Raw genomic sequence first — 18998 nt, 5'->3', positions numbered from 1 at the left:
ATAAATGAGGACAGAAAACTAAACAGCAGTGACGTTTGTAGGGTTACTGAAGTTGGGCTAGCTGGTATATAATGATGTGCTACGTGACCGCTAGCGACACAGCTATGTTAGCATAATATAAACAAGCTAACTGTTTTTCCACTCGATAAAAGTTAACGTGAGTGTTCTCGGTGGTCAGGAACAAATGTAATCGCATGGCAGGATGCTGTAAAAGGACCAAACTTCAGCCAGGAGAACAACTGAGATAATCCATCCACAATACGAGGTTAGTCATTCATATACTGCTGCATGGGCTGGGCTGTAGTTACATCCTAAGGTTTTAAAAACTGAGCTTAAATAAATGATTAGTGGTAATAAAAGCCGAGGGAGGTCAACAGGGATCACTGACTGTTTTAGGAGCTTTTTGAGATTAAATAGAAGAAAATACAAAACATTAAACATGTTAACAACACAAAAGCCATATTAAACGCAGACTACTTTAGACCCGGAAGTACGATTCGTCACGTCATCACGTCATCACTTAACGACCGGATATTCTTTCTGTTATATGGATTTACTTAACATAACATTAGCGATTAGGTGAAGCAGCCACATAAAGCTGCTTATCAAGGTGTGAAATGAACAACTTGAGCTGTTTCATGTCAGGGGTGGTGTTCGTAGCATCTATGCTGGAAATTGTGTGAAACATTTTCACAGGAACGTTGTTAGGTTTAAATTGTTAAATGTTGTCATAGCGTTACTTAAATTTGTAAAGTCTTAACTCAAGCAGCATTATCAAAGACATCCCTTTGTCTCTGAGCACCTCTCCAGCTTGTTGAATGATGGGGGAGGATGTAGTGTTTTATTATGGGACATCCTATGTGAGGGTTCTGTTTTCTTGGTTAGTAAACTTCCTGCCTTTATGACCCTTTTGGTGAGCATGAGGTCACACAAACGTACCCCCAAACACAAACACTCAGATGCATACAGACACACACATTCTCGCACTTGCATACACACACACATACACACACGTGCTTACACGTGCACACACATGGTGCCTTTTAGAACCATAGGCGGGTTTTACAATGGGTGGTGCTTGTGTGTATTGTAACTGTTTTCAATAAAAGGCGGCAAGGAAGGCTGTTTATTTGAAGCTGGCTAGGAGACGGGTGAGGAGCGTTTAGCTCCAAGAGCCTGGTTCCGACCAGCCTCCCTTTCTCGCAAGAAAAATCGATCGATTGCTGATTGTCTTGCTTCCTTGTCGTTAACGGGAATACGTTTCTAAACCAGCGGGGCCTGTGGAAGCGCAGACCCAACAAATGTATGTATGTAATTTGTTGATTTAGAGCATGGTGTGCTACTCAATGCTAATCTGCTGCTACTCGAACACAGAACGCTAGGGTTGCCAACCGTCCCTTAAAAAACGGAATCGTCCCGTATTTCGAAACAAAAGCACACGTCCCGTATTGAGCTAATAAGGGACGCACTTTGTCCCGTAATACAGTGAGAATCAAAAGTAGTCTATAAATGTTAATGCAATTAACACTTTGTTTGAAAACATAATTCCCAGCCCCTCTCCTGCTTTGTGACCAATGAGCTGACAGCACACTTATGACAATTTGAGTATGACAAGTCGGATTACAGCTCATCTCATTGGTCGAGGAAAGGTCGCTTACAGAGAAAATATTGGAAGACAACAGATGACCACAACAACAAGCATGGCCAGCGGGGAAACAAACGCCGACACTGCGGTGCAAGTCTCGGACGACAGTACACCTAAAGCTGGGCAGACACTGTGCGATTTTCAAACTGCACGATTGACTCGCAGGGGTTAGAAGTTGGTAGGTCACGATGCAGGGTCTCACACTATACCGCCCGATGCTCTGATGCGACCTGAGTGCTCACACTGTGCCTCCATAACATGAAGGTTATAACAGAAAATCTGTCGCTCTCTCTCTCTGTCTTTCACTCACACAGACACACCACCACCATCAACTTTGCTAAATTGCTAATGAAAAACATTGATCAGCTGTGATTGAGCAGCAGTGTAAATCCAACTATTTTCACGGTTGTTGTGGTCGTGATAATTTTGTGAGGCCACATCGAAAAGGCTCGGATGAGCTTTCCAAAGTTCTACAAGTTGTGCCTCCATCGCTTGTGTCCAGATCACACGCTGCACCGCTGCTCCGTCTTTTTCACCAGCGTTTACGTGTTTGAGCGTGAGCAGTGTGAGCGGCTCACGAGCAATTCTCGTTACCCCACGTATACTACACCACGCACGATGAAGGCCAAAATTGGGCCGATCACCAAATCGGTCGCATGACTCAAAAATCGGCTCAAAATGGGCCAAAAACCGCACAGTGTAAGCCCAGCATTAGAGCAGCAATGTTTGTTCCCCTCAGAGAAAGAAAAAAAAGGCTGCAAAAGCACAGGGAGGAATGGGAAAAGGAAAACACCTGGCTGGGAAAGTGCACGATAACACCTATAAAGCGCACTGCACTGTGTGCCGGCGCACTTTTTCCATAGGCATGCTTCTAATGGTGGGCACATGAAGAACATGAGGGGCGTGAAAGCTCGGGGAACCCTTAACCAATTTTTTGTCCACCAGGCCACGGCAGAAGCAGATATGGTATGTAAACACTGGTTTGTTGTTTAAACCCTCTGGTTAAGGTTAATATGGGCATGTGCAGTGAATATCAGCGCTATGTGGCCAGAAGTGTGATAATATAACTTATTTTGTGTAATAAACAAATGCAAGGATAGATGATTACAACAAATAGATGACTAATACATAAAAGTAATACATAGATGAATAATGATGATGAGTTATGATGCGTAATCATGGGAACAAGCGGGTTTACAAACAGGAGCAGCTGATTAGCTTTAGAAAAGCAGAAATAATACCTCAACTGAAGCCAATTGTACTAAATGCACTATATGTGCACTGTTACAAGAATATTTTTCGTTCTATTGTTTTCTATTAATTTATATAATTTTAAGTTAAGCAGGGCAGAGTTCTTTTAAAGAAAGATTTACTTATATTCTCAAAAGTTAAGCATGACAGGCTTCTGTTTAAGAAAGAGGCCTGTGTTACTGTGTTAATGTTGTCATTTTGAGCTAAAAATAAATGGCTAAATGATCATTTGTTTCCCATACGGTCATATCACAAAGAATATGCATCTGCTTAAATCAAATTCAAGTCAAATGGTTAAAAAATAATTTCACACACAAAAAAAAGAGCTACCACACTGGGAAGGGTGAAGACAACTGGGTTGCCCAGCCCTGGCCACGAGGTGTCCCTTATTTCTTTTTCAGGGAGTTGGCAACCCTACAGAACGCATACCAGGAATACCTGGAATAGTCAGTCAAACAAATGTCAATTTATCTGCCAAGAAATAAAAAGATTTCCACACCGTCTTCATTAGGCAGTACCCTTAATCATTTAATCCAGTTCAACGTTTGAGAGCTGTAATGTGCAGCCGTCACTTGAGAAATAAATAACAGCATTGACAGCACACACTAGATTATACTTTGTTTTCAAAACTTAATTTGATGTGTTTCATCAGGTTTAACAGATCCTTTAGGTTTATTTTCATAGTCACTAAATTAGTGCAACAAGTCATTAAGGGGAGAGTCTGGCTGGTAAACAAATCTGACTTGTGGGACTACTCAGTTAAATGCTATACATGAGGAAGCTGGGTAGGCACTGCAGGCAGGTAGAGCTAGCTGTGTCTGCCCACCACCACTTTAAAAGGGCGACAGTCTTTAGAAGCAGAGACTCTGACCCTTTAGACAAACAGTTGGTCGAGATTTCCTGTATGTGACGATGTACCAGTCAATTCATCAAACTTGATGTAAAGGAAAATCAAAGTTGTATGATGCTTCTCCAAAGCAGTTTGAACACAGACACAATATCTTCCTCTTATCTTACCTAACTGAACAATTACAATCATGCTGAGTGGAAACAGGTTATTTGTATCTAAATCTAAGACATGGATGCCAAAATATGAGGGATTTATAAATATTATGCATGCTGTAAAGACACTATACAAGAAATATGGACTACTTATTCAAACTGGTAACTGGTAAAAATAACCCACGATAGCTGAAATCCCCGAAGTAGCCAGCTTTATTTTTTACAATTATTATAGATGTTTTAAGGCTGTAAAACCCCCTCACTACACACTTTACACACTTTTCTCAGACAGGCATGAACATTTTCACACTTTTCTCTCTTGTTTAAACTCTCGAAGTTCAAACCTTCGTAGAAAAATAAGTCCAGTATCATAGAACGAAACCAAAGGCGCCCGCAGGTGACGACGTTTCGTCGACATTGTTGTGTCTGTTTGGCCAATCAGGACTCAGAACAGAATGCGCTGCACAAAAAAATAAAATAAAAAAATATCAAAAAAATTGCACAAAAAAATCAGCCAAACAGCGAGGCTGCGAAAGGTGAACTGCGTTATAGCGAGGGACCACTGTACATCCCTGCAGAATGGTTGCACGCTGCCATCAGGAAAAAATGAAGCAAGTAATAAAGTTTATCAGAGAAACCAATGATTTTAGACTCATTCACAAAGTCAACATACATCTTAATATACATGCATCGTTGTTTTCTAAAGGAAAAATCATAGTGCCTTTATGCCTACCTCATCATTAGCAAGATTATCAAGTCAGCAAGCTGTTTTGATCTTGACACAGTTGGTCCACCAAACACAAGCCTTAGCACACAAATCTTTGTCCATTTGCATCATGACTTAAATAATTACTATAATGACAAAAAGTGCAGCTTTGACTCGAAATCTGACCCTGGAAAAGCGTATCTGTCTTCATTTGTACATTTTCTTCTGACAACCTGGGATAGCTAGGTTAAAGGGTTTTTTCATGCCAAATTAAAGAATGTTGTTACAATTTGATAAAATACTTTCAGAGAAACACGTCTCTTCATAGTTCATCTCAAAAAGAAAAGGGTTATTGTCCTAATAAGAAATGTGGGCTGCACTGATATAAAGGTATTTTAAACAGAGATGAATACAGACAAAAATGCAAACCACGTCCTAACCTGGCAACATGGAGGATTGGAGAACAGGAAAAAGAAACTGCAGCTTGAAAACTCCACGATGATGAGTGGGAATAGTGTATCAAGTATATCTGTGTACGTATGAATTTCAGCTGCAAATCAATTTTTAAGGAAAAGTTTCAAAGATAAATATGTGATCAAAGAAGAACATTTCTAATGTCCCGCTCCCTGAATGTAACAGCGAGCCAGTTAATGAAAGAGGGGAAGCCAAACAGTCAAATCAATCAATAAATCAATGAACCACTTATGCCACAATCAGCACTTCTCCAAACCAGTTAAAACACCACAATTAAAGCGGCGGACTCACCGAGAACTCCGAGCCGGTAATTGATTGTGATGACGATGACATTTCCATAGCTGGCCAGGATGCTGCCATCAATCATGTTGCCAGTTCCCTCCATGTAGGATCCTCCGTGGATGTAAACCATGACTGGCTTTAACCCGTTCTCATCGTGGATATCTGTAGATAAGAAAATACAACAAAAATGTCTTTTTTAATTGAACCCAATGATTTTTTTAAAATCAGGAACTCGTTTTCATGCAGAATGTGATTACATTTTATTTTGTTTACAACTTTTAAACAAATACACTAAAAGTGTTTTCAGTGCTATATTGGCACCTGAACCTACAAAAATCAGGAAGCGCACAATAATGTTTTACTGAGGTTACTAAAACAACTAAACAGACTAGATAAACAAATAATCTGAGCTAATATTCAGTGTTTCGCTTTTGTTTTATGATCTGTTCTAAAGACAGTATGAGAACATATAACATATACTATTTTAATGTGTTTTAGGAGAACAGGAAGCACAAATCAAATGTATGCAAAGATGACAACGTTTCTCTAACTTCCCAGACCATAAAGGGCTCCAGGCCGACTGTGTGGCACTTCAGTGAAGTGCACATTTGTTTGTCATTAGTGGAAAGAGATTACATCAAAGCATCAGATGCTTTAAAGACCTTAAGGCAACCACTATGTTTTAATTGCGGGGCCCCATATTGACAGTGTCATGATCCACTGTTGGGTTCTTATATTTCACTTAATGTGAAACTTTCAAACTGAAAGTGGTTTACATCGTTTGAATCACAAGGCTCTGCTTTTTGAAATAACAATTTAAAAAACTCAAACTTCCCTGTTTCAGGGGCTGAAAGATTATGAGGGTAATGACTATAGTGTTACCATACTATACGATACACAGATTATTGTGTGTATGGTTAGCAGAATGCTGTAAAGTGTAAAAGGTCATTCCTCAAAATAAGATCCGTGGCTCCTCCAGTTCATGTGTCAAAGTATCCTTGGACAAAGTTCTGAACTTGTGCATTTACCCAGTAGGCACAGATAAATGCATGGTATGAATTTGGTGTAATAGACTGACTGACTCTTGTAGTAGCAAGCACTACTGCTCACGTTGTGTAGCATGGCACCTTTCTGTTCACTAAACTGGATATTCAATGTTATTTTTTACATTTCAGTAGAAAATATGACAACAAATTGTGCATTTGACTGGAAATTCATCTGGTAGCTTTTATATCACAAAGCAAATACATCAATATAGTGTGACTGCTCTATGACGACAACACAGTTATGTCGATAACTTTTACAGTTACTACATAATTCACTTTGGTTTCATTGAACACTGTCTGAGAGTCATTTCTCTGTGGTAAGAATTGCTGGTTACTGTTGGCAGGAAGCAAACATGTACGTTGTGTTAAAGTTTTCACGTGGCTCTGTGCAGTTCTGTTCCATACTGTGATTCAGCAGGTCCTGCCACAGTATTGAGTTGAGGTCTGGACTTTAACAACTGCTGTTTATTTTGTACCTAATTCCATTTGTCAAAATAACCACATCTGTGGATAAATGCCACTGGAAGTGTTGAACTGATGACAGATTGGCTGAGGTGGGTTTTAATGCACAGCATCCTATATGATTATTGTGCATTAACATCTGTGCATCCACTGTAATGAACATATGACCACTGTAAATTGTTTAACTATTGATAAGAAGAGTTTTAGTGCAGTGTTGTCATTTTAAAGTGATAAACTAGCTCTATAACATGTCTGTGAAGGTTCTCAGTCATCCAGGTCATCGTAGTCAAAGCAGCTTGCAAAGAAAAGCGTCTGGACTTCTCTAAGTTGCTTGAAGACGTTTCACCTCTCATCCGAGAAGTTTCTTCAGTTCTAAGGTCAAATGGTGGAGAGTCCCAGATATAAACCTAGTGGGAGTTTCCCCCCACAGAGGGACAAAAGGACCCCCTGATTAGTGATGGGATTTCCGGCTCTTTTTAGAGATCCGGCTCTTTCGGTTCGGCTCACTAAAAAGAGCCGGCTCTTTCGGCTCCGAACCGGCTCTTCGGGTTGTTTTGTTGCTTTAATTAATTTATTATTAACAATAATATAAAATTATGCACAAAAGGAATTACTAACGTAAAAAAAAGTGGTTTTATTTATATATGTTTATATATAAATATATGCAGTGGCCCCTAGAGACAAAACACGTACAAACTCCAAAACACATTTCTAGCATGAACTGAACTTCCAAAAAGAGCTACTAGATCACTTAAATTACACAATTGAAAGCATGTGTGCATTGTTTGTGTATTTATACACAGGCACTCATATATATTCAAATAATTAAAAAAAAAAATGTTCATTTACCTGTTACTACCACACACCAAATCCGGTCGTTGGTACTTGCTGGCTTGTGTAGCCACAAGATAACAAAAGCTCAACACTGCGCCCAGCATCCTGGAGCACTTCTGTTGTGTTTTGTACGTGTTTTCAGTTTTTACGTGTTTTGGAGTTTGTACGTGTTTTGGAGTTTGTACATGCTTCAGAGTTCGTACTTGATTTGAAGTTTGTATGTGCTTTGTCTCTAGGGGCCACCGTAAATATACTTTTATTTATTCACTCCATATAAAATGTAATAAATAAATCATATAATACAAAAATCAACTATTCACATTTCAACTTTTAACTATTTAAATTTTCAGCTTTTTCCTTTTACAAATTTAAAGTGAAACAACACAAAACACTGCAAACCACAACACAATTAAATATAAATTATAATATGAAAACAAAAAGAACATGCATATTCTCTGTCATATGGACCTGCATGAATAAACTTTCTCAATCCTTTATCATCTGCAACCGAAAATAGCTGTGGATGATTACTATACCTTTCTAATGTGACGTTGTTGTCCCTGGCTCTCTTTCTCTCTCTCTCCCTCTGGCTCTGATCCTGTGCTACTGAGTGTAACTACCGCCCCTCCCCCCTCTGCCCAGCGTAAAGCACAAGGCTGGCGTGCAGAGTGAAGCGGGAAAAAAGTGCGAGAGAGAGGGTGAGAGAAGAAAAAAAAAAATACAACCCACGTGACGGTTCGCGATAAGGAGCCGGCTCTACCCCTGATGATCCTCTAATCGCCTGACAGCTCCTTGGAGGACAGGACCAACTTCACCCCCGATCAGACCTGCACACTGTTAGACCTCTGCCTCACCACCACATACTTCAAATACAACGAAGGCTTTTACAGACAAAAACATGGCTGTGCCATGGGCTCCCCCGTGTCACCTATTGTAGCCAACCTTTACATGGAGGAAGTGGAAAGGAAGGCTCTTGACTCTTTCAAAGGAAGAGTACCCAGCCACTGGTACAGATATGTAGACGACACCTGGGTCAAAATCAAGACACAAGAAGTGGAATCCTTCACTGCGCACATTAACGCTGTGGATAAAAACATCAAGTTCACCAGGGAAGACACAAAGGACGACTGTTTGCCTTTCCTGGACTGCGCCGTGCACATTGAAGAGAACGGCAACCTCAACATCGAAGTTTACCGGAAGCCCACACACACGGACCAGTACCTCCTCTTTGACTCCCATCACCCTCTGAACACAAACTTGGAGTAATCAGGACCCTACACCACCGGGCAGAACATGTTCCCTCTAAGCCTGAAGGAAAAAAGAAGGAACACACACATGTAAAGGAAGCACTCAAAACGTGCGGCTATCCTAAATGGGCGTTCTTAAAGTCAGCAAAGAGGCACAGAAAAGAAGACCAGACACCAGCGAGGGAGGATAAGAAGGACAGACGCAACAACATTGTCATCCCCTATGTAGCCGGTGTATCAGAGAAACTCAGGAGAGTTTTCTCCAAGCACGACATCCCAGTGTATTTCAGACCCAGCAACACACTCAGACAGAAACTGGTTCATCACAAAGACAAAACTCCAAAACACAGACTTAACAATGTGGTGTATGCTGTACAGTGCAGCGAGGAATGCCCAGACCTCTACATTGGAGAGACCAAACAGCCACTTCACAAGCGCATGGCACAACACAGAAGAGCCACCTCCACAGGACAAGACTCAGCAGTCCATCTGCATCTAAAGGTCAAAGGTCACTCTTTGAGGATGCCAACGTTCACATTTTGGACAGAGAGGACAGATGGTTTGAAAGAGGAGTGAAAGAAGCTTCTATGTCCACTGTGAGCGACCATCTTTGAACAGAGGCGGGGTTTACGACACCAACTCTCTGCCATCTATAATCCAGTTTTGAGATCCTTCCCAGACGCCTTAATGCCCACTCACATCCTGGGCCATCTGACCTCAGGAATTCGCATGATAAGGTGGGGCCAGGTTTCACAATGAGCTCACCCGAAACTCTGGCTGATTGGGACCCACGCCCAGTTTCCCACCTTGGCTCAGGTGATTAAAGGATCATCAGGGGGTCCTTTTCTCCCTCTGTGGGGGGAAACTCCCACTAGGTTTATATCTGGGACTCTCCACCATTTGACCTTAGAACTGAAGAAACTTCTCGGATGAGAGGTGAAACGTCTTCAAGCAACTTAAAGAAGTCCAGACGCTTTTCTTTGCAAGCTCCTTTGACTACGATGACCTGGATGACTGAGAACCTTCACAGACAATAATAAATCCTTTTACTCTCTCAGTGAGCCAAAGATGTGTTTGCAGCATAATGCAGTTGTTTCCGTCCTGGATGCAGTTTGCACTTCACCATCATGCCCTCGCCCTTTTGTGCAATAAAAATATAAGTAATATCCATATCCATGCTGCAGACTGCATCCCTATTTTCTGCCTCCTGCATTTTGATAAAATAGTTTTCAGATGTAAAAGTGGTCTGGCCCCAGTGTCTTTCTGGACACATTCAAGGACATGGCTAAAGGATCATCAGGGGGTCCTTTTGTCCCTCTGTGGGGGGAAACTCCCACTAGGTTTATATCTGGGACTCTCCACCATTTGACCTTAGAACTGAAGAAGCTTCTCGGATGAGAGGTGAAACGTCTTCAAGTAACTTAAAGAAGTCCAGATGCTTTTCTTTGCAAGCGTCTAAGAGCTATAACAGCATTGTACACTGGCTAGGCTAGCTAGCCTCTGTGTAACTCCCTTGTAGATTTGTTGTTGTGCTCATTCTGCTGTTTCATGACCCAATTTTAGCCGAGCTGTAGCTGTGGGGCAGATTTCCTTTTCTCTAGAATACTTTGTGATGGAAAATCGTGTGTTGTAGCCAAACATCCCCCCTCCTCACCTGTCCTCCGAACATTATTCCAGAAGCAGTTCATTACTGCAAACCTGTTTTTGCAATTACTCTGACCTTTGACCTCTGGCTTGGGCTGAATTTCCTGGGCTAACACACACCCGAATGCTCCTGACCAGCAAACCTTTGTGTTTATAGATGTGTTAGCTTCATTCCTGCAGACGCAGCAACAGTGTCCTTAGTTTTCCACATGCACAGAGTCCTGTGAAAACCTTTTGCAGTTGTGTAATATTCAGTTTAGATCATACAATCAATATGCAAGTTCTAAAAACTATTATAGTGTGTACAGCGGGGACATTAGTTTGACCTTTCTCTTCTTTAGTAGGACCCTTCCATTTAAGTACCAGCCCATTTTAAAGTGGACATTTGAGGAGTGTTGTGCTGGAGATATGGTTTGACATTCTCGAGCACACCTGCTGGCTTTTACCCAGTAATCTCTATATCTGTCTGCTCTCCCACCTCCTCCTTTTGTTCTTTATATAATGCACAGGCAGCATGGCAATCAGGCCAGATGAATACCGTGTTTATGAAGCTGCCCAGCTGTGATTAAGCAGCATGATTAGTACATGTGTAGGTGGTCATTATAAATTAAGAGCGGGTCCTTTGCATAAAAGAAGATGGAATGAGATGCAACCAGTCAGAAAAAGCAAGGTCTGCAATAAATCGCTCAGCAGCAGCTTCTTCGTCTGGACCTCAGCATATTTTAACAAGAAAATATCTGAGAGTACTCTGGGAGCACTCTGCTGCCACTGACACAGGAAAGCGTTAGTGGACACATCACTTCTATTAACCCAAGGGCAAAAACTCTAGAATGGAGTTATCAGTGCTGTCCTCACATTGCCCAGCATCTGCTGCACTATAACAGTTCTCAGTGTCCAACAGCCGAACGAACACATTATCAATGGCCCTGCTGACTAGACTGCTGCAAACTCTCCCAGATGTCATTTCGATGAAAGCAGCTACTGAGGAAAATACTGAACTGGGAGTAGAGGTGACCAACTAAACATCTGAAAGTAATGATTCTGCATATACTGACAGATAGAAGCCTTTATATACTTCCAAACATCTTAGTAAAAGCTTCTGTTTGAGAGAGCATATATATGTTTTTATATTATTTTAACTTATAGAAAGTTAGCCTGCTTCTTTTTTATTCTTGATGATAATTAAATGATGATTAGTTAACACAATATTGTGTTATGTGTTACATGCTGAAGAACCTAAACAACACAACCACCCCTGGACAATTTACTGATAGTTTTATGTCCTGTCAAATCACCTTAGGTTCACTGAGGCTTTCCAGTGCAAGGCCTGTGATCACCTGTGATCATTTGAGCCAGGATGAATAAGGTTATTCTAGCACGAGACATTTTTTATGGAGATTGTCTGCTCATGACTTTTTGGCTCTTTCAAATTGGCTCAGGTTTTACTTACAAAGTATAGACTAAAAAGGGTTAACATTTATACACAGCAAATCCAGCATGTCCAAATTAACACTGTCGGATTTGATTTCAACACTATTAAAGTGTCTATATGGGTCCACACCAGAGAGTGTTAATTTAACTCTTTTTGGAGAGTTGGTACGTTAACTCTGATTTAGTGTTAAACACCAAATCTGTCTGGAGTTGATAATTTAACACTTGGTGTTAAGAGTTTATATATTAACTCTCAAAGAGTATTTTAGTTTAACTACGTAAGAGTTATCTTCTAATTCATTCTAAAAAGCGGGAATTTTACTGTTCTGAACTTCTAGAAATTTCTTTTGGAAATAAACATTTACTAAAAAGATGCAATGGTTTTTGAAAAACATTTATTCTGAACTGTGCACCACAATTTCAAAACATTTTCTGAAAGATGTAACAGTATACATGTTCTCACTTTCATTAGAATTTTGTTTATCAAAAGGTCTGACATGGCAAATGCAAATAACAGCATTCTCATCACTTATTTCTTCAATACAATATGCATGTCCTTCATTCATCCCTTTGTGGAACTGCAACGCACTTCTGCTCTCCCCCATATTCCATCTTCACAAGCATATCCTGTGCGGAGATCGAATAAAAATTAGTTGACATTAATTAATGGCACAAATAATCCAGTAAACAATTGCAGCACAGTAAAAAAAAAAAAAGGAATCCTCTTTGAGCCATTACTTGTGTAAAGTATTTTCCCAAAAGACAAAGACACAGGCAACAGGTAATACTGAACTAAATGTAAAACCTCAACCTTTTTAATTTTTACCTAAACCGTGTGCACAAAACTCTGGAGGGATCTATGCTAACGTAGAATCCAGTCAGGACGTCTGCTACTGCTGTTTGCTCGTTCTTTTTATGGGCGATCGTTTTCAGGCTTCAAGTAGCACCATTATACCAACATTTCACATTCTAGACATTGTTTTAGGTGTATTTGACCAAAAGTTTGACTGAAAATTCACATGCAAGCTTTTTTTCAAGGCTGTGGTATTTGCCCGCAAACAATACCTTTCAGCTAGCTAAAACAGAATATTATGCTATCAGCGAGCAACATGGCTAATGCCTTTCACACAGCTTTGTCTCAACTCCAAAGAGCCACAGAAGTAAAAGCTAATAATAATAATTGAAACAATCTTTGAAAAAATGACTTACCAAGGATGGCAAACAACTTAAATATGTAGAGCAAAATGTTCTGAAACGGCTTCACTTCAGCTTCGATTGGAGCCGTGCTGGGGGCGGAGTCTGTGAATTTACTCTGTTGGTGTCATAGCCCCTCTAGGAGTTCAGAGTTAAGAGGTCAAGAGTTAATGTTTCCATTGTAACACCTCCAGATTTGACAGAGAAACACTCATTTTTAACACTCGATTTTAACTACTATCATTTTACACCTCAGAGTTACATTAAAAGAATGTGACTCTGCTTAGAGTAAAATTAACTCTACTTTTGCAAGAAGACCATTAACACCAAAACATTTAACACTTTTGAATTTGCTGTGTAGAACTATTAACCACTCTGTGTCATCTGAATGAGTGAAATGTTTTAAATCCTAATGTTTCACATTTCAGTATTCTTAATTTTCTTTCCATTGTCATCACAACCATCTAAACAGACCAGTTAGTGTGGATGAGTCTATCCGATTTGGCTAAAAACAAAGATGTCAGCGGCAGCTAAAACTGGTCACTTACTGGTCTGTTCTTCAATTCCTGTAAGCTGTGTGGAAAGCACACGGCTGTATGTATGAGGCATGCCAGTAAGCTTGCTACAAATGTAGGCAGGCGGGCAGGTGGGCATGGAGCAGGAGGAGTGTATCACTCCACTCCTCTGCATAGAAAACAATGAAGTGAAGCAGTGGAGAGCAGCCCACGGAGAGAGGTTATTAATCTCTGCTGTGAATTTGTACCTTAGATTTGCTAATGTCTCTGCATCAAAACTCTCAGAAGGAACTGGCGCTGACACCCAAAACCAACCTTGGACTTACTATGCATAAAAGCAGGCCTGTTAATTACAGGGCCATGATGGCTGCGTGGTGTTAGTGTGTTCCTGTTTATCACTCAGCTCCACACTAGTAGAGGCCCAGTGGAACAGTGTGGGTGGTGGAAACAACCTTGAAGAGGCAGCTGCGGAAAAAACAACTGCCACTGTCATAGGCTCTAACTGATAGACATCTGATGGTCGCTTCAGGCCTCTGTGGGCTCAGGCAAAACTATTTGTTGGCTCTCCATCAAACTAACAGACAAACCGGTACTACCCATCTCTTCTGGTGTATTGCACCAGTGGAGTCAGAAGTCTGAGAGAAGGAGGAGGTGAGTGAATGCACTCAGGGCACTTTTATCCAACAGAGAGAAGCCCATAGATTTAGAGCTGTGTTTTATGACTGGAGAAGGAGAGGTGGTCTTGGGGCACCATGTCCCAATCCTGTCAGCTTGGAATGCACTTAGAATTAAAGAAATCAAAGTGCTTCAAGTACTCCTCTCTCTGCCCTGTTCTTACTATCTCTGGCTCTCTGTACTCTCTTGGGCATGTGGAGCTGCCGGGGTGACTGTGCAGCAACTTTGTCCCACACATTCATCACTGCCATCCAGGCTGGGGAGAGAATATATTCTTCTACTGGCTGCGCGTGTTGCACACATTACTCATTTTATATGGGTGTGGAGGCTGAAGAGAGTGAAGCGAGTGGGGTAATGTTTGGGGTAGTGTAGTGGGGTGGAGGGGTCCTTCAGCTTTTTCTGCTGTTGGCAGTGGAAGATGGTTAATGGAAACTCTGTAAAGTGCATCTCCATCGCACCACTATCACTGCAATCACAGTGATATAACCTCCTCTCTCAGGAGTGATAGGACACAACGACCGAGACTGTCAGAGCCAGGGCTCGAACCATCAACCTTCCGATTACAAGACGAACTCCCAAATCTGAGCCACGATCGCCCCTAGTTGAAAAAATATTTTTAAAAATTATTTTAAAAAATGATTTAATAAGAAGGCAACAGGCAGAGTGTTACCTAAAGATGGCGGCGCACACTCTCCGTCTCAGTACTCCTTTCTACACCCGCCAGGGCCTTGCTGAGGCTAAAAAACCAACCACACAAGCCACCTCTGCCAAGCCTCTATCTCTCCAATGCCAGATCCCTCATCCCCGGACGGTGTTCACATAATTGCAGGTGACTTTAATAAGGCCGACATAAAGACCCCAGCGCTCCCAAAGTTATCAGCATGTCAAATGTTGCATGTCAAAAACTTTGTTGAACGCAGCCTCTTGGAAGAGTCCTTTGGTTTCTTACTTTAGGACATTGGTAGCTAAACCTGGATGTAGTAAATGTCTGGATACTCGACTGGATGGCAGTTTGAAGCCTTGGCCAATGAACTGGTTTCTGTGAAGCCACTATACTCTAGACTCATCACAATGCTTTCCTAATCATGCAACACAATAAAAAAGTGTGAAACTGTCTTTATACTTCATTTGCAGTTGTTAGAAAAGTTCAGCTAATGCTTGAAAGCAAACTTCAAGAGTGATTGTGGCAGATGAAGTCTAAAAGGTTCTCTGCAGTGCTGCCTGTTGCATCAGCCACTGAGGTATAGGTGGAACCACAGGGGAGCTACAGGAGTAATAAATTGCCACTGCAGATATTCAAACAGTCAGTGTGCATCGATCCTGAGTGCTTCCCTTAAAAAACAGGCAAGCCAAAGAAGTGCCTGAAGATGCTTTTTCGAGACCTTTCAGCATAAATCAATCTATTCTCCTGGTGCATCAGGCTATATTCAAATCTGATGTTTCAACTTAGCTGGTATATTACTCTTTAACAGTGAATTTGAGCTAGCAGTGTCTCAGTAGGAAAACTACTGAGTGCATAGTCACAGGCAGTGTGTTTCGCCCTTGCAGTTAAAAAGGTGGATATCCAATATGGCTCTTTTGTCTCTTTTCTCAACACCTGCTGTCAGCAAATAGTGTGTTTTCAGATCTGTTTTAACATCAAAATATCATCTCCCAGTGGACTGGTCCATCTAATGTCATGTAAAATGTGCTAACCCTCTTTGGGGTAAATGCAATAAACTAATGTAATAAAAACCCCCGAGGAAATGCAAGGTTTTTGCAAGATCCTAATATAAAACAGTAAATAAATAAATCACAGTTACCTACAAAACATTCGGAGTATTTAAAATGTATCACTTCATAATATTTTTTCAGCATTTTATTCAACCAAAATTCATAGAAAGCAAGTTGACTACACAATAAAAAGCTTTACTCCTGAAATTGGTTCATCTGTCACAGATACCCGCTTGTGCTTTCATGATAGCTAATACATACATTTTAGTTCAGTTATTTCAGTTAATTTACTAATAGATTACCAATCCAGAATTTGGGATGGGATACTGAGCTGGGGAGGAGAAGGGGAATGTGATGGGAGGCATGGAAAACAGGGAGGGAAGGGAACCTTTGATTCTGCTGAGTCGAGCAGAGAATTACTGCTGTGGCAAAATAATCTAAGCAAGTAAAGACTAGAGTAAAAAGCAGGGCTGGACGAGGCGATGAGACCAAACTGGGACAGAGTAAAGTGGGTCGTTGAGAACAGAGAAACTGGTGGAAGAGGAGGTAGCATTGAAAGATGAGATACATTTTTACTGTTCCTTATTTTATTCTCGCTTTCTGGTCAAAAACAGATTAGAAATTATATGACTGAAGATATTTAGGTTTCATTTAGTCATAGCCAATTTTCTGTGGACTTACTAACTCTATGGCTAACTAAGAGAGAAGGTGGGCAAAGACACTAAAGTGAAATGTCTTTAGTTCAATGTACCCTTTAACTGAAACATGCACTTTGGCTTTTTAATCTCCATATGATCTATAATTGTGTACACAGCACAGAGAACTCGATGCTGTGCTGTTTGGTTATTATCATGCATAGCAAGGTGTTAATAGAAGACAGGAACAAAGAAACACACACACGTGGCAAACGTTTTTCCAGAGCTACAAATTTCTCTTTCTAAACAACAAAAGTTAGCGCTCATGCTGCACCAAGGAATGAAGGACAGAATGTACAAAAGGATGTTTAGATGTTTAATTATAGGGACCTCCTTCCTACTTAACCCTCCTCTCGTGTTAGGGTCGGCACCGACCCATTTTAAATTTCAAATGCATAAAAAAATCACATACATTTGTTTATTGTATCAAGGCTTTTTGACTTTGTCAGGAACCTCTATTTCTACAAAATAAAACAAAAAAAAATATTTTCACTAAATTATAAAATGCCCTAGTTGAAATTATGACCTTTGTGTTGTTAGGGTCGGTTTCGACCCAGGTATAATATTATGAGTATAAAGCAATAATTAAAGCCAAAACTGAAATCATAAGTGCACTGTCAGCTAAAACACTTACAGCAAGCGCCTCTCCTAATCATATGAGCTTTAGGGGATTCTTATTTTTCATGTTTTTTGCAGTATACCTGCACAAAAACAAAACAAAATAAACACGGGCATGTGAGGTGAATTCACTATTTGAGTGGCCATTTGACTTCCAGAGTGCACATTTACAATTTGCAGCATACAAAAAATGAGAAGAAGATTCACAGTGAGCTAAGTTCAGGATCATATTTTTGGTGAAAATGAAGGAGAGGACACAGAGCAGCATAGCGATTCAGATGGGCAGGTTTCTACGGAAGAAGGCAATGTGGACTATCATCCAGAAGACACAGACACATCTGATCAGAGGTGGAGGTCGCTGGTGCTGAAGCTACTCCTGCTGAAAGATTCAAGTCCAAAAATGGTAAGATCTTTTGGAGCTCAGTACCTCATGATGTACATGGCAGGGCAGCTGCTGCAAATGTCATCAAAATGACCCCTGGAATCACAAGGTTTGCTCTGACCAAAGTCAGTGACATCAAGAGATGTTTTGAGATATTTATGCCATTGTCACTAGAAAGAATCATCATTACTATGATAAACCTTGAAGGAAAAAAAGTCCATGGCGACATGATGAGGAATACCTGGATGCTTTCATTGTTCTTGCTGGAGTGTACAGATGCTGCAATGAGGCCACTGATTGTCTATGGGATGCATCGACAGGCAGAAACATTTTCTGGGCAACGATGTCACTTCAGACATTTGATATCATTTTGATTCAAGAGTCCTCAGATTTGACAACAGAGAGACCAGACCGAGGTCTGACAAGCTTGCTCCCATCAGGGATGTCTGGGAGAGATGGGTGCAGCTTCTACCACTGATGTTCATCCCAGGGCCAGTGACAGTGGATGAACGTCTTGTCCACTTTTTGAGGAAAATGCCCCTTCCGGCAATATACCCATATGGAAAAGATATATATAAATCTTATAAAGTTTGTATCTGTCTTGTGTGAAACTTGTATGAAAAGCATATAAGTGTGAAAACAGATATAAGATCCCTTGAAAAATTATATAATGAAACTTGTATGTTTTGGATACTTACTAAAACAATGTATGAAAGTAATGCGAAAGTGGCCACTTTCATGAGTAAATCATGTAAGCCTTATATGATTTACTCATGAAAGTGGCCACTTTCATGAGTAATCACATATAAGTTTTTACTATTTCTTTTCTGTATGGGTATACCCAGTAAGCCAGGGAAAAACGGCAGAAAAATCTGGGAAGCCTGTGATGCAAAAACCAACTATGCCTGGAATGTACAGATTTTCACAGTCAAAGCTGCGAGTGGCATCCCTGAGAAGAAACAATGAAAATGTGTGGTCCTCCATATGACCACTGGACTGCAGGATCACAATATCAGCTGTGATATTTTATTTTATTTTTTACCAGATATGACCTCGGACAAGAACTTCACAAAGGAAACTGAGGTGAAGCTGTATCATTGGGAAGTGATAAAAAGCCCACAATTACCCACGGCTATAACCAAAACAAAGGAGGAGTGGACTTTTTCTTTTTTTCAGTTTATA

The 18998-nt window shown here is 40.7% G+C and overlaps 1 protein-coding gene across 1 annotated transcript in view; it reads right to left on the bottom strand.

Moving 5' to 3' along the window:
* The window catches only part of nlgn4xa (neuroligin 4 X-linked a), a 117168-nt gene that overhangs the window by 79663 nt on the left and 18507 nt on the right, over nt 1-18998 (bottom strand). Inside the window, exon 2 of the mRNA XM_085348754.1 lies at nt 5370-5522. Within this exon, the coding sequence (XP_085204880.1) occupies nt 5370-5522 (153 nt within the window). The remainder of the gene's footprint in view (nt 1-5369; nt 5523-18998) is intronic.

This window comes from Diplotaxodon limnothrissa, linkage group LG23 (genome assembly GCF_057381915.1).
Source record: "Diplotaxodon limnothrissa isolate DT_005_m linkage group LG23, D_limnothrissa_male_GT1.1, whole genome shotgun sequence".
Lineage (NCBI taxonomy): Eukaryota > Metazoa > Chordata > Actinopteri > Cichliformes > Cichlidae > Diplotaxodon > Diplotaxodon limnothrissa.
This window is presented reverse-complemented; position numbering and strand designations above follow the sequence as displayed.